Below are 16,273 nucleotides of genomic sequence, written 5' to 3' on the forward strand. Positions count from 1 at the left end.
TGACAGGATACATTCACATTTATTAGAAAATGATGTAATATTATACAAGCAGAGTTAAGTTTGGAGATGCAGGCACAGTTGTTCAACATACATTATGCAGGTAAAAGAATCCAGAAGGATAAGATTCAAAAAATGTTCTGTGCGGTGTAGGCATATCCGTCTATCAGACACAAACTCGTCATTACATTTAAACAAAGAGTACGCCTAGTTCATCGCTGCCGACGCAGTTATTTCTGGACCATCGTAGTTTGCAAGGTATATTTGGACAAAGACTAAAAGCTCAACTCAACATATATTGAACAAACCTATAGCATATTTAAGAGATATGGAGGCAAATTCAATAGATAATACAGCTCGATAGACAAGACAGCTTGGTTCAGAGCTTTGGTGCTGCGATAAACTTACTCGTATATCTCATTCTCATCCAATGATCCAAACTGTCAGGAGGAATCAGAAGCTGCAACACTTGGATTCCCAGTCTTGGAATCTCGGATTGCCGTAGCTTCTAGGAAAAGGGATGACATCTCTAATATCAACAAGGCCAGTGGAGAAGAGAACCATATGGTCTAGCTCTAGATTGAAGCATGCATGTTTAATTGTTCCGTTCCTGCGAAACTCCAGATACCACTCATATTGTTCTCTAAGCAAAGCTAGTTCGTTCATCCTGCATAAACTTGCAATCAGTCAGTAAGTATCAAGAATTTAGCTGGAGCATGAGTTAAAAATGGCATAAGGGTCTCCTGGCCAGGCCATATTATCTGACTGTAGGAGCAGCTGCATGTCTGACAGAAGGGGCACAAACAGGATTAAGATGTTAAGATGAGAATGAAATTTCACCATTTGCTGATAATATCGAAACGCTCCTCCTTTTGGCTACCTCTTATTAAAGTTCCCATCTACAAAAAAAACTTAATCAGCTTCTAGTCATAACTCATTATTGAAATGCCACTGGAATGACTGGCATTTCATACATCCACTTGAATGACAGGCTAATTTATACACCTTTGGTAAGACCACTTGAAACGTTGCACCAGTTCGTCTATCTTCATTTAAACGGACGAAGAATGGGTTAAGTCCTTTCGGGTGATTGTAAATTATGACAGGCTTTTTGTACATCTCATCAGCTAAATAACTGCACACACACAATAGAATCAGATTAAGTTGCAGAATCTCCAGAGAAAATGGTGTAACAATATGCAGGCTTAATTAGGTATACCTTTCTTGTTCTTCGGTTAAAGCTACGCCCCATTCGATTTTAGTTTCAAATTTCTTATCTGGAACCTGTTGTATAAAATGGAATTAGTCAAGTCCCATTTCTTCTTCAAGTTACATTTCATATAAAATGCGACTTAATCGATCCTTTTATTACCTCTTGCAGTAACTTTATAGCATGTGTGTAAGTGATCTTTTCAAATGAGCTTGACGATACTAATTGAAGGCGCTCCATAACTTCTTGGTCAATTCGTTTTGATGCAAACACCAGATCCCTGGAGCATTTATCTAGAACCCATTGACAGAAAAACTTCAAGTAGTCCTCGGCGTAGTTCATTACATCCTGGAAGCACAACAAAGACATTTTTCAGAATTACAAGCAGAATTAGTCATATTGCGAAATGCATTGCACAAACTTAAAGCACGCATACCTCTAAATCGGCGAAGCCTATTTCAACCTCAATCATCCACATCTCAGCTAGATGCTTCATCGACAGAGTTTTATCAGCCGAAAACGTAGGTCCAGCTGTGTAAACACTGCCTAGAGAGTTCGCATAGCTCTCAAGGTGAAGCTGGCTAGAAACTGTCAGATACATTTGGCCATGAAAGAAATCGTCAGAGATGCCCAGTGACCCAGACTGAGCTGAAGATCTATTATGCTTCTTTTCTCGTTTTTCCAATTGTAACGCTAGTTCGTTCGCCTTTTTGAGATCTTGCACTGCAAGAGCTAATGATTCTCGGTTGCTTTCACTTCTCTTTAGCTCATCAATCCTGTCACTTTTCTCTTTGATAGCTGCCTGAACTGCTCGAAGATTGATATTTCCAGTGTTGTCGTCCATTACAAGCGATTCGGGTTTCTCTTTTCCTGAATGAGTTGTGACATGAAACTTCTCACTGAAACCCTTTGAATCAATGCTAGTGATAACGGGCATGTTTACGTGAAGGAATCCGTTGTTTTAGAGGAATGTGTGAGTTCCATGAGTCAATGCACTGCGGATTCTAGTTACTGATGCCAACTGCAGGACGAATTAAACGTAAGATAATAGTTGGTTAAGCATATATATTTATAACATCTGAAGATTACGCAGAAATGGTGGCATCAAATTACCGTAGTAGTTCGAGGACGGAAATTGGAGTAGTTCCTTGGGAAATCCAGAGGTAGTCGTGTCTCGGATAATGGATATTTATTAGAATCAACAAATCCAACATGTAGAAATTTCTCCACTTGAAGCTCTATTTTATGTTTTCCTTCTATGGATGATTCTTTGAGCACGCCTTCCACGAATACCGAAGTTCCCATAGATGTGAATTTGCTGAGAGAAGCTATTGAAGAAGGCAGCAAAACCTGAAACAGATAATACATAGAGAGTATATATTAGGATTAAAGAAAGAAAATTAACCAAAACAAAATGATGCTCTAGCTGCTAGCAACACAACAGTGTCTTTGTCCATGTTTTTGTTAGAAATCTACAAAGGATGCATACTCATACAATCATTAAGACATGATTTGACAAGTTAATGGGAACATCTCTAAAATTATGTTGCTCAAAGGTTTCAACATATACTTATCTAGCTCATGTACCTCAAAAAAGGCTTCAACCCATGACCGATACTGAGGCGATTCCAGGGTAAGTTTTCCAGTTTTGTCATTGCAGATGACATCCATTCCAGCCATTTCTTCTATAGCAGTCATCCGTTTTGTAATAGCACCCTTGATACAACAAATGAATATGCAGATTTAACTTGATTGCACACAATTGACAATCTTTAAAATCATTTATTATATGGTCTGAACGAAAAGTTGTGTACCTGCTGTGAAAGGCGATGAGAGCCAATTGCAAGGGTAATGGATAACATGGTGGGCATAGCTATGGGTATTCCTCCTATAGGCTGCTTTCTAGAACTTGGTGGACCTAAAAGCATTGTCATCCTACAAATGCCAAAACAACAAAATCAGAAAGAAAAACCAATTGACATCAACTTTGGGATTTGAATAGAATGATTTTTCAGGGACCATTGTTTTTTTTGAGGGGACCATGATTTTATTAGGCCACCTTCCCTATAATGATAAGGGATGTCCTAAAATGTTGAAATGACTAATCTACTCTTAACCTAATTTAATTTAAAACCAACCTAATAACCACCTATATATATATGTAACCACCACCTCCTCCCATCACCACCGCCCACCACCGCCGATTACCACCACCACCACCTCCGATTACCACCACCACCGCCGATTACCACCACCACCACCTCCGACTATCACCACCACCAACCACCGATTACCACCACCACCTCCTCCCACCACCACTACCACCGCCTATTTAAGAAATGTAACAACATCAATGCAATCACAATTAAGTTCTGTTACATGATAATTTTATCGAGTATAAAAGACGCCAGCCGCAGCCTGATTCTGCCATGGGACCACTCCGGAGGTATTTTCCAACAAACCCTTCACTTTAATTTGATTTTGATTGCTTCAATCGAATAGAAATCATCAAAATAGGGTTTTAGTAGGAGTTACAGAGCCATGTTCGGTTAGGCCGATTTTCCAAAAAACCCTAGTTTACTAACCGAACTTCTTGAAAATGAAGAACACGAAGAACAGTTCGGTTTTATTGGATTTAAAACTAAGTCACCGAACTCTCTGTTCGATTGTTTCGCAAAAAATTTTAAAACTACAAAGTAACCGAACTCCACCCTTAGAACCGAAAAAAAAAACAAATCCAGTCTAACCGAACTGTGTTGTTGTGGCCACTATGCTGAGTTCCAAAATAACCGAACTTAGCCAATAGAGTTCGGTTTTTTTGCAAAAAATTTTAAAACTACAAAGTAACCGAACTTAGCCAATAGACGCTGGAACTTCACATTTTTTTTGTTTCTTAAGTTTGGTAACTTCACAATTTTATCGCAGAAACCGAACTAAAAGTTCGGTTTGTTAGCTGTTAGGTTCAAGTTTGCGAAAGAACCGAACTTTGTAAACTTATATACTCTTATATTACGTAAAGTTCGGTTAGATCAAAAGCGCATGCAGTTTGCGAACTAACCGAACTTTGTACACCAAAGTTCGGTTAGTTGAGAACCAACCGAACATAACGCTGTAACTCCTAGAAATTCTATTATTAGAGAGTTCGGTAACCTGCGTGTTTGGAACAAGTAACCGAACTACACTTTCAGATGAGTTCGGTTACTTATTCATCTCATGGGGCAACCGAACTACAGCTTCAGATGAGTTCAGTTACTTGTTCTTCATATAAAGTAACCGAACTACAGCTTCAGATGAGTTCAGTTACTTGTTCTTCATATAAAGTAACCGAACTGTTCAAAATCCAGTTCAAATCCGGATCATTTTAAAGATTAACAAATATTCTAGGAGAGGATGGAGATGAAGAATAAGATGAGTTTTCATCATTTGAATACTCAAACTTAGTGAATTGGAAAAAAAATATATTTTCCATGTTTTTCTCCTTCATCTTCTCTAACTCTACTCTCTCAATAATTCTACTCAACTAATAATAAACTCATTTTTTTAATTTAATCTCACTAATTGTTTTTAACTAAATCATTCACTAATTATCACCCAAAATTAATCAGGAGGGTAATTTATGTATTAATATAAATATCTAGATAAGGGGTGACCTAGATTTACTTCTAATCTCTTTACCCAAAATAAAACCATGGTCCCCAAAAAATCGTTCTTTGAATATAAGCAGAAGTGGCTCAAACTTGCTATATTGACTATTCCACTAATAACATCAATTGGAAAGGTTATTGATTCCAGTTTGATATGATGGATGCTGGATATTGAAACATAATGATGATCTCAAGGATCATTCCCACATCTATCGAGCAAATGAAGAAATTTCAACTGGAAGTACGAACCTGTGTGGAATAACATATTTCAAATTGAACTCCAGTCACTTAGTGTTATAACATTGAAAATTTAATGGAAATTTTCTATATGCCTCCTGGAAATGCCTAACAACATCGGTGGAGTCAACCAAATAAACCGCCTTTCCAAGAATAAACTTCATCCCATGCTTTCTTTGTCACCGGAAGAGTTCCCCAGTAAGTTCTGACTGCATATATATCAAATAACAACGCTACTTAGCAGAAGAATTAACAATATGAGGTAGCATAAGCAAAAAAGCTTTCAATTCTTGAAATAGAAGCTAAGCGGCTATCTCTATTACCTACTAAATTTTAAGGGGTCTCCTTCAGGAGGACGAGCATCGGCAGGGATGATATCACCGAGCTTGATACTAATTACATCTACTCGTACTAAAGCTACAGCATCTAGCTCTTGCCACAACCCATCTCTGAGTACCTGTATCACAACAATTTTGAGCATTTCACATTAAAGTATATTGGCAATGAGGAATGGACACTTGTGCTATGTTTTAAGTATGGCCATGTGGTGACTCCTGAATCCCAATGGCAAGTCAATGGTACACCCATTTTTAATCTGAATAATCCAAATACCCATATTCGATGCTTATAAAATTTGGTGTTGGGCATGAATGTTGACAACCAAGTTTCGAAGTGTAAAAAAACTCAAACGAAGGTCCTTAAACCCTATACCCTATACAAATACACACGAAAACACTATAACAAAGATTTGGTGGTAGACATGAATGTTGAAAACCACGTTTCTAAGTGTACAATTATTAAATATATTAAAATTTGAGTAGAGTTTCTGAGCAAATTGTGTAAGAAAAACATGATGAAAGACCATGCAACACAAAACTAAAAGAAGTGGTGAAGAAAACCCCTGCATATGTAATAAAAGCATATTTGAAATTTGGGAAACCATAACAAGAAAAATACCCAAATATACTCGTAATTTTCCAGGTTTCGTACCTAATAAAAAGTCTTACAGAGGCATAGCAGAGTAATATTAATACTAAATATTTAAAATTAAGAACTAAAACACAAGGAAAATATCCATAAAAAACACTTAAACTTAAAGAACAACTACAATAAAACAGAAGTAGTAAGATATCCATCAATTATCTAATGGAACTTCGTTTATGAATCTGATGCATCCCAAGGTTGTGTGGTATTTATGTTCGAAAAACATTGTGCTCTTTGTTAACCTTGGGTACTCTCTGTTGTCCCGCGAACGTATAACATTTTTTGTTCCAACATTGGATCTTGACAAAGAATCCACAAGATACATTCCTTCCCTGAATGTGTGTTTGATCTCAATCAGAGCTCTTTTTTGTTTTGTAAAGCTACTAAGCATAAATAGCCAGATGCTTCTATCCTTCAGAAGCTCATCATGGGTAATTTTATTTTCTTTCATCCATCGGTTTAAAACGAGATCGCTTGCTGTCAACATGTCCACTGCCCTTTTACAGTTGGAATGGAATATACTTCTGTACACTTTCCTTGAAGTTGATTCCCTCGTAGCTCTTTCTAAGGCATCAAGTTCATGTCATGTAACAGTATAACCAGCTTGTGGTGGAAAGGCGTAAGTCTCAGAGGTACCTTTTGAATCCACCACAGTGAAAGCAACACTTCCTACATGATCTAAAAAGGCTCCATCACACTCAAACATTAACTTATATGGAGAATTGGGATCAGAAATGGTAGGGCGTTTCTCTATTTTTGCGAAATTAGAATTTGTGGGATATTTTTACTGACCTGGGTTGGGAGACCACAATTATCTCTTCATTATATTGGTTCCTTTGTAATAGTAACATCCAGCAAGTCTTTCATCTGGAAAATACGGTGATGATCCATGCAACACCGGAATTACCTCCTCTCCCTGCCTCAATACTTACCCTGTTGCATCCTGCTGAATTGTTGCATCCTGAATTTCTTGAGAGAAGTAAGAGTGTCGAGAAGAAAGTAACCTAAATATTGAGAAATGAGAGTTGAGAAGAAAGCAATCTAAAATTTGAGAAATGGAGCCAGTAATTTGATATAGTATTCTCCATATTGTCAATTACCCAAAAAGGGTTGGAAGAATTTGAAGTCTTTAAGCTCGGATTGAACTGAGAAGGGTAAGATTTGCAGAGAGACAGCTAGAAAATCTAAAGACCATGAAAATCTCAAAGAGAGAGAAAATCTTTTTCTTCAATAAATACCATGTGTCTCTACGCATGGTAACTTAATTTAATTACCATGTAGTGGATATTAGGAGTCTCTATGCAGTAACGAATCTCCATGTGTCTTGTGTTGATATGTATTTACCTTAAACACGAAATTTAATCGGGTAATTTAATTGGGTAATAAGGGGAGTAAATAACGAACATTAAGCTTACTATGATAACTATTGTTACGATGCTCGCTGCTAACATTGCCTTTGATTATGTCAAGGCAAAGCGAAGGGGATCTTTTTGAATACGGAGAAAAAGGAGAAGAAATAAGATGATGTGATCAAAATAGAGCCATTTTATTAAGAAGTTTTCCAAAAAAAAATTTATGTTACGTGGAATTAGGGTTTTATACCCTAAAAGAATTAAAAAAAAAATCAACAACTAATCTACGCTTGATGTTATGGTTGGTTTTTATCTCAATCTTTCGATTGTGTTTTACGCTTGTTTAGTTATGATTAACAAAATCGAATTAGACATGTTAATTTACATAATTGTACATTTAATTAAAAGGTGGTGCCAAAAACGTTCCTTATCCTGGTAAGCAAGTTCTGGGAAAATGCAACAACACATGTGAAAGATAAAATAGCTTACATAGGGATGGGTCCCTTGGCTGGATCGATTTAATAATTGTATTTGTCGATGCTTATAAAATTTGGTTTTGGGCATGAATGTTGACAACCAAGTTTCGAAGTGTAAAAAAACTCAAACGAAGGTCCTTAAACCCTATACCCTATACAAATACACACGAAAACACTATAACAAAGATCTAGTGGTAGACATGAATGTTGAAAACCAAGTTTCTAAGTGTACAATTATCAACTATATCCAAATTTGAGTAGAGTTTCTGAGTAAATTGTGTAAGAAAAACATGATGAAAGCCCCTGCAACACAAAATTAAAGAAGCGGTGAAGAAAACCCCTGCATATGTAATAGAAGCATATTTGAAATTTGGGAAACCATAACAAGAAAAATACTCAAATATACTTGTAATTTTCCAGATTTCGTACCTAATAAAAAGTCTTACAGAGGCATAGCAGAGTAATACTAATACTAAATATTTAAAATTAAGAACTAAAACACAAGGAAAATATCCATAAAAAACACTTAAACTTAAAGAACAACTACAACAAAACAGAAGTAATAAAATATCCATCAATTATCTGATGGAACTTCGTCTATGAATCTGATGTATCCCAAGGTTGTGCGGTATTTTGGTTCGAAAAACATTGTGATCTTTGTTAACCTTGGGTACTCTCTGTTGTCCCGCGAACGTATTACAGTTTGTGTCCCAACATTGGATCTAGACAAAGAATACACAAGATACATTCCTTCCCTGAATATGTGTTTGATCTCAATCAGAGCTCTTTTTTTGTTTTGTAAAGCTACTACGCATAAATAGCCTGACGCTTCTAGCCTTCAGAAGCTCATCATGGGTAATTTTCTTTTCTACATCCATCGGTTTAAAACGAGATCGCTAGTTGTCAACATGTCCACTGCCCTTTTACAGTCAGAATGGAATATACTTCTGTGAACTTTCCTTGATATTGATTCCCTCATAGCTCTTTTTAGGGCATCAAGTTCATGTCATGTAACAGTATAACCAGCTTGTGGTGGAAAGGCATAAGTCTCAGAGGTACCTTTTGAATCCACCACAGTGAAAGCAACACTTCCTAGATGATCTAAAAAGGCTTCATCACACTCAAACATTAACTTATATGGAGAATTAGGATCAGAAATGGTAGGGCGTTTCACTATTTTTGCGAAATTAGAATTTGTGGGATATTTTTTCTGATCTGGGTTGGGAGACCACAATGATCAGTTTATTATATTGGTTCCTTTGTAATAGTAACATCCATCAAGTCTTTCATATGGAAAATCCGGTGATGATCCATGCAACACCGGAATTACCTCCTCTCCCTGCCTCAACACTTACCCTGTTGCATCCTGCTGAATTGCTGCATCCTGAATTTTTTGAGAGAAGTAAGAGTGTCGAGAAGAAAGTAATCTGAATATTGAGAAATCAGAGTTGAGAAGAAAGCAATCTAAAATCTGAGAAATGGAGCCAGTAATTTGATATAGTATTCTCCATATTCTCCATTACCTAAAAAGGGTTGGAAGAATTTGAAGTCTTTAAGCTCGGATTGAGCTGAGAAGGGTAAGATTTGCAGAGAGACAGTTAGAAAATCTCAAAGAGAGAGAAATCTCTTTCTTCAATAAATACCATGTGTCTCTACGCATGATAACTTAATTTAATTACCATGTAGTAGATATTAGGAGTCTGCACGCAGTAACGAATCTCCATGTGTATTGTGTTGATATTTATTTACTTTAAACACGAAATTTAATCGGATAAATTTAATTGGGTAATAAGGGGAGTAAATAACGAGGAAAAAAAAAACATTTACCATCTTTGCCAGTGAAATCTTCAACCTAGAGTTTTTTTTTTTTTTTTTTTTTTTTTTGCAAATGTGTTTCATTAATACGACTTGTGAGTCTCTAGTGTCTACGTACGTTTATGGTCTGACACGCAGCAGAAGGTGGTTTAATCATCGATCATCAATTAAGAAATTTTAATGGAGGGAGACGAGTTTAAAATGAGTCAACAGAGTTTCCATTTTTCCGGGTAAAGTGAAAATTTACAAACAGATTTTATGAGATTACTACTACATCCTAACAAACTAAATTCAGGAAAAATAAAGAAATCCACAATTCTTATACTCTTTAATTAGCGCCTTGTATATGACATTCATGAAGAACTATAAAAACGAATACTGAATGATGTTTGCTCTCGACTAGACCGCCAGAGTTAACCTTCACACAATAGCGCTTGAAGTGATGTAGCTGCAGGATTGTGTAGCTTCTCGGTGACCGCCAGAGTTAACCTTCACATAATATTATTTTATGGATCACCATTATTATGAAGTTTCTGCTCCTTAAATCATGCTTTAGAAAAACACAAAAGGAACTAACAGCTTACTCAAAATAGCACCCGAGCTAACAAACTGTTTCTAAGCAATTTCATTACCACTCCTCAATCTGAGAACAATTGCGTATAAGAATTAACCATATCAAACAAAAAATTGAAATATAATTTTTGTAAGCCTACTGAATGTAGTAAAAGGCTACCTTGAGCCGATGCTTCCCAAGAGGAGGCTTTTAGTTCGCCATATGACACCAAACGCAGTGATGAATCATCTCTCCGTATTCTGAGCTCTCTGTATTTTGAGATAGGTATGGTAATTACTATAAGGGGATGATTAAGAATTACTCGATTTAATAAGCCAATATTGAGGAGGAACCCGGGTTTATGTTGAGATGGTATGAATCATCTCTCTGTATTTAATAAGTCTATATAACCCTAAACAGTAATGAGGAACCTAGGTTTATGCTGTCCGTCCAAGAGGATCAGAGCTAATCGTCGATGAATAGTTTGCATAATGACGTGCTTCTCCTTCTTCGAAAAAGCATCAATCTATGTTCTTCGATCTGTAGTTTATGTAATATATAGGCCGGAAAAGATGAACTTTTTTTTTTAATTTATTTATTTAACGGTTTCCTTTTTTTATGTTTTTCACGTCTTTTTATTTATTTACAGTATTTATTTAACGGTTTGGTCGTGAGTTTTGTCCACCCTTACTAAAGTACAGTTAAGTATAAGTGTAAACACGGTTTAACTAAATAATTCAAGTTTAAATTCTAACATAAGTATTGTCCACCTACTTTTTTTTGCTAACACCGTTACTAACGGAGAGTTGAGTATTTGATGTATCCAAATTGTAACCAAATTTTATTTATTACAACCAATAGAATTATGCCAAGTGTCCTCACCATAGCTTCTGCATTAGAAAAATTCTTTCTATACCAATAGGAAGCGACACCGTTTAATGCGAGAGCTTTATTTGTGAAGGCCTTCAAGGGAAAGATATAAATAAATAAATGTCGGGTATTTTCTTGTTCATGTTGCTTTTTCCAGCGTTCCTCATCTAATTAGGCTGATGGATTTAGATTTTAGCTAAGTCTACGAGTTATGCCAGGATCACAAAAGTTTTAGAAGTCTTTGTGCAAATCATCAGTGGAATATTAAAAGCAAAAATCAATTTGAAATTCTGTTTTTATGGGAAGCCGAAATCAATGTGCAACCCAGCAAAAAGAAAGAAAAAAAAATCAGTGTGCGAATCTGTTAATGCAAAAACGAAATCAATGTGTAATATCTAGCTAGTTAATTGATTGGAATACGTCATGTTGGATGTTAAGTTGTTACCGTTGGTTGATTGAGAATTTCTAAATGAATCAAATGATACTAGATTGTTATTGCTTATTACGTGACTTTTAAGGGTCCATGATACTTTTTGTGTCCTGGCTTGGTACTTATTTGGCTGCATCTTTTTGTAGGTTGTGTTTCGATTTCTTTTCGAAAGATTCCGCAAATGCACCTTTATTGCTGCAGCTGAAAACAAAGATGAAAGATTAAGCGGATTTTGTTCTTTTTACCAATGAAGAAATGTAAGCGGTGTAGTTCACATTTACACGGAATCTAAAGGGAAAACTCTTAAGCTGGGACAACCAGGGGCTGCACAAGAACCGGTCTATACGACCTGGACCGGAGTAGAACCGGTGATACCGGACCGGAACCGGCTTTACCGGGACAGACACCGGTTCTGAAATTTGAGAACCGGACTAGACCGGTACATACACCGGTTCTTGGAGAGAACCGGACTTGAACCGGACCATATGTACCGGTTATTATTAGCCGTCAAGATCTGTATAGGGTTTTAATCCTAGCCGTTCAAGCCATAATATGTCGAGAAAAAGAAAACAGAAGAAGCATTCTTCATTTCTTCTTCTTCGTTTCTTTTTCTCACTTTCTCAGCGAAGGCGGCAGGCTGCACCGCTGCATGCTCGATTTTTCTGATCTTCTCTTAGGGTTTGAATCATTTACATTGAAAATCACTATCAGTGTATCACCACCATGTCTATCAGGTCAGTATTCTTCTCCTTAGGGTTCGAATTGTTTGATTGTATATTGATTTAGGGTTTGATTTTAGATTGATTTAGGGTTTTTACTTGTTTACAGAATTGTGATTTGATCTATATGTTCAGTGGCGTGAAGAAGTGAAGGTAAATCGTTCTTTCTATTCTTCCTCTGTGATTTGATCTTATTTCAATCAAAGATAAATGTTCAGTGCCATAAATTGACACTGTTGTGTGTGTTGGGTTAGAACTTAGAATTACATGGAAGATAAAGATTGCTCTTTTATGGCTATAAATACAGTGAGTTGCAATTGTAGTTGTTATTTGATAAAAATTGCTCTTTTATGCTTGAATTCTTATGGGATGTCATTTATTTGATAAAAATTGCTCAATTGTGTTAGGTTAATGCTTGTATTCTGGGTTTATAGAATTTGAAATATCAAGAAAATTTTATAAAAGGGTAAAGAATCTTGGGTGGATTTGAGAGTGGTCAGTGGTGTGTTAAGAACTAGATTAGTACACTGATGCTGAGAAGTAGCGTATAGTGTAATTTCTGAAGTTTTAGAAATTGTGTTAGATTTTACACAGGGATAGTTCTATTATAAGAATGTTAATGTTAGTTGGTACTTGGGAACTAGTCTTACACTCTTACTGTGTTATGTATTGGTAGTGATATGAACCATGCTACTTGTAAATTTTCTAACTTGCTTCTCATTTTTCTTATTGGGAACTAGTCTTACACTCTTACTGTGTTATGTATTAGCTAGAATATAAAATTGTATGACATTCTGTGCATTGTAAATTTGTAATTGTTGGTGTGTGATTGCAATAATCTGAATGTAATTGGTTCTGTTTTATGTTTGTTAGATGACCACATCAAATGCAACTCCAACTACAAATGCAACTGCAACTCCAACTACAAGTACAACTCAACAAACAGAAGTTGGATCATCCTCTCAAGCTGCATCTCACACAAATGAATCTGAAACTGAAACTGCAACTCCAAAAAATAAAGGCAGAGCTGAAGCAGTTGAAGTTGGTGATAGCAAAAAGAAGCACGACAGAGTGAGATCATCTGTTTGGTTGGAAATGACTAGGATAGATGATGAATGGGCTAAATGTAGTTATTGCCACAATAAATACAAAGCTCACAATGACAATAATGGCACTTCTGGATTGCGAAAGCATTTGAATAGATGTCTAAAGAATCCTAATAGGAAGAAAGAAAAGGGACGACCATCTCTGTTGATGCCACCCCCAAAACCAGGTCAGGATGGTAAACTTATTGCTCATACTTACAATTATGATAGGTTAAGAAGACGTCTTGTTGAGTGGATAATTATGGATGAAATTCCTTTTAGAAAATTAGAAGGGTCAGGCTTTGTGGCATTGATGCAAGAGGCACAACCTAGGTTCAAGGTTCCAGGACGTATGACAATTTATAGGGATATTTTAAAGATGTATGTATAAGAGAAGAATAGCCTAAAAACTTACTTCTTGACATCTAAGCAGAGGGTAACTTTGACAACTGACACATGGACATCACCAAATAATTTTAATTACATTTGTGTAACCGTCCACTACATTGATCAGAACTGGAAACTGCAGAAGAGAATACTCATGTTTTGTCAAGTTGAAGGTCACACAGGTATTGCAATCGGTGAGAAGTTGGTGGATTGTTTGGAAGATTGGGGTCTAAAAGATATATTTGATGTCACTCTAGACAATGTCAGCGCCAACACAGTAGCTATGGATCATCTGAAGCAAGTTGTTACTAGCTGGACAAGATCACCAATCAGAGCTAAATATTTACATGTAACATTCTCATTTCATTTACATGTAACATTCTCATTTCATTTCACATGCATCTTATGAGTTATGACTAATTTTCTTGATTATTTGTTTTTGTTATCAGGTGAGGTGTTCAGCCCATGTTCTTGCTCTTGTCATAAAAGATGCAGTACGACTCTTTAATGAATCTGTTAAAAGGATAAGGTCAGTTGTAAAATATGTTCTTGGTTCTCCTTCTAGGTATGAAAAGTTTAAACAATGTGCTTCCCTAGCAAAGGTAGATTACAAGAAAGCACTGAATTTAGATGTATACACTAGATGGAATAGCACTTACTTGATGTTAGAAGCTGCTCAAAGATATGAAAAAGTTTTTGCAATGTTAGCACAGATTGATAAGGACTTTCAAGAGAGGTTTATTTTTGAGCAAGACAAGGACTCTGTTTTACCAAGTGATGCTGATATTGAGGAAGCTATAGCTAGTGATGACATCTTGGAAGAAGTGGTTGAGGATATGGAAGAAGATGAAGAGGTTGAGGATATGGAAGAAGAGGTAAATAAGAAGAAGAAAAAAAAGTAAAGACTCATGCTCCTTATGCAGAAGATTGGGCTTATGCTAGAGGTCTTGTGAAGTGTTTAAAGGTATTCTTCGATGCAACTGTCAATTTTTCTGCTTCTACACAAGTCACTACTCATTCTTTCTTATGGGAGTTGGTATTCATCCATGAACAATTAATTGAATTTAGAGAAAATGTAGCATCAGATCCATTTATTGCACGTATGTCTCGTCTTATGTTTGCCAAGTACAATAAGTATTGGGGTGTGTACGAGAAAATGAATCTTGTTATGTTTTTTGCTCAATTGTTGGATCCAAGAGAGAAACTAAAGGGGCTAGAATTTACTCTTAACTGTTTGTTTGAGAACAATTTGTGGGAGGTTCAAAGAATCATGAGAAAGGTGAAATTAGAATTTCAGGAACTCTTTGATGATTATAGTTCAGTGTATTCAACTCATGAGGAAGGGTCATCTAGTGTTGCTTCGGTAGTTGCCAGTTCAGTTAGCACGCCATCTCAAGGGTTGAAATCAAGAATTCAATCAAGGAAGAGACAGCATTGGGACAACCCAAGTTGTGTTGAAGAAGCAAGAACAACGGAGTTAGATAGGTACTTGACAGATGTGATGATGGATGGAAAAATGCGTGAAGTAGATCAAGATGATGACTTTGACATATTGGATTGGTGGCAGGCTAATGCAAATAGGTATAAGGTACTGTCCTACATTGCAAGAGATATATTAGCCTTGCATGTGTCTTCAGTATCCTCTGAATCAGCTTTTAGCACCGGGAAGCGCGTGCTTACTCCATGGAGAGCTTCTATGTCTACAAAGACAGTTGAGGCATTGCTCTGTACACAAAGCTATTTACAAAAACCCATTGCTCTTGATCTTCTATGTGATTATGTACCTGATGATGATGGTGAAGATGCGGCAGGTACTTATTTAGGTTTTTCTTCTTTTTTGTTTTCTTTAATAGTAATTACTTTTATTGTACTGACTGAAGTTTAATTATTTCTTCTTCTTTATTTTTTTTTGCCTGTTGCAGTCATAATTGAGAATTTCCTAAAAGCTTGAAGTTTATTTATGGAAATGAATGCAGGCTAGGATTGGAAATTGCAAGTGCAGGCTTTCCAACCATCCATTTTCGTTTGCAATGATCACATTTCATTTCTTGTCGACTTGCCGTAGACAGACTTATGGTTGTGGAAATGTTATTTTTTACTTTTTAGCAAACTGAACTTATTTTTGGATTGTTGTTTTGAAGTTATGGAAATGTTGAACTTAAGTATGTATGCAACCTGAACTTATTTTGGATACATTGATCATATGGAAATGTTGTATAACTTATACTTAGTATTAATTTATAACGTTTCCCGGGTAAAAAAACCGGTACCGGAGGACCGGTACAACTCCAGGTACAAGTACAGGTACCGGTACTCAAAATGAGGTACCGGTCAACACCAAGTACATACACCGGTTCCATAAGAGAACCGGTCCGTACCGTAGTATGTGCAGCCCTAGGGACAACTGTTATTGTCCAATCTTGAGACAATAAATCCTAACCGTTGATCATTCCCATCTCCACCCCAATTTCAATGTTAGAGTCATTCCCTTCTCTATCGTTCAGATTGTGTCAC

The 16,273-nt window shown here is 36.3% G+C and overlaps 1 protein-coding gene across 1 annotated transcript; it reads right to left on the reverse strand.

Annotated features, from left to right (window-relative positions):
* LOC113296621 (asparagine--tRNA ligase, cytoplasmic 2-like) lies at window positions 1–3,041 on the reverse strand. Its single transcript, XM_026544926.1, has 8 exons — window positions 2,795–3,041; window positions 2,321–2,557; window positions 1,644–2,228; window positions 1,370–1,555; window positions 1,217–1,281; window positions 1,003–1,132; window positions 838–896; window positions 1–664 (listed from the first exon to the last, which is right to left on the reverse strand). Exons 3-8 carry the CDS (start codon window positions 2,142–2,144, stop codon window positions 451–453), a joined length of 1,155 nt encoding a protein of 384 aa, XP_026400711.1. The 5' UTR covers window positions 2,145–2,228; window positions 2,321–2,557; window positions 2,795–3,041; the 3' UTR covers window positions 1–450.
* Between the last annotated feature and the right edge of the window lie 13,232 nt (window positions 3,042–16,273).

Source organism: Papaver somniferum, chromosome 7 (genome assembly GCF_003573695.1).
Source record: "Papaver somniferum cultivar HN1 chromosome 7, ASM357369v1, whole genome shotgun sequence".
Classification (NCBI taxonomy): domain Eukaryota; kingdom Viridiplantae; phylum Streptophyta; class Magnoliopsida; order Ranunculales; family Papaveraceae; genus Papaver; species Papaver somniferum.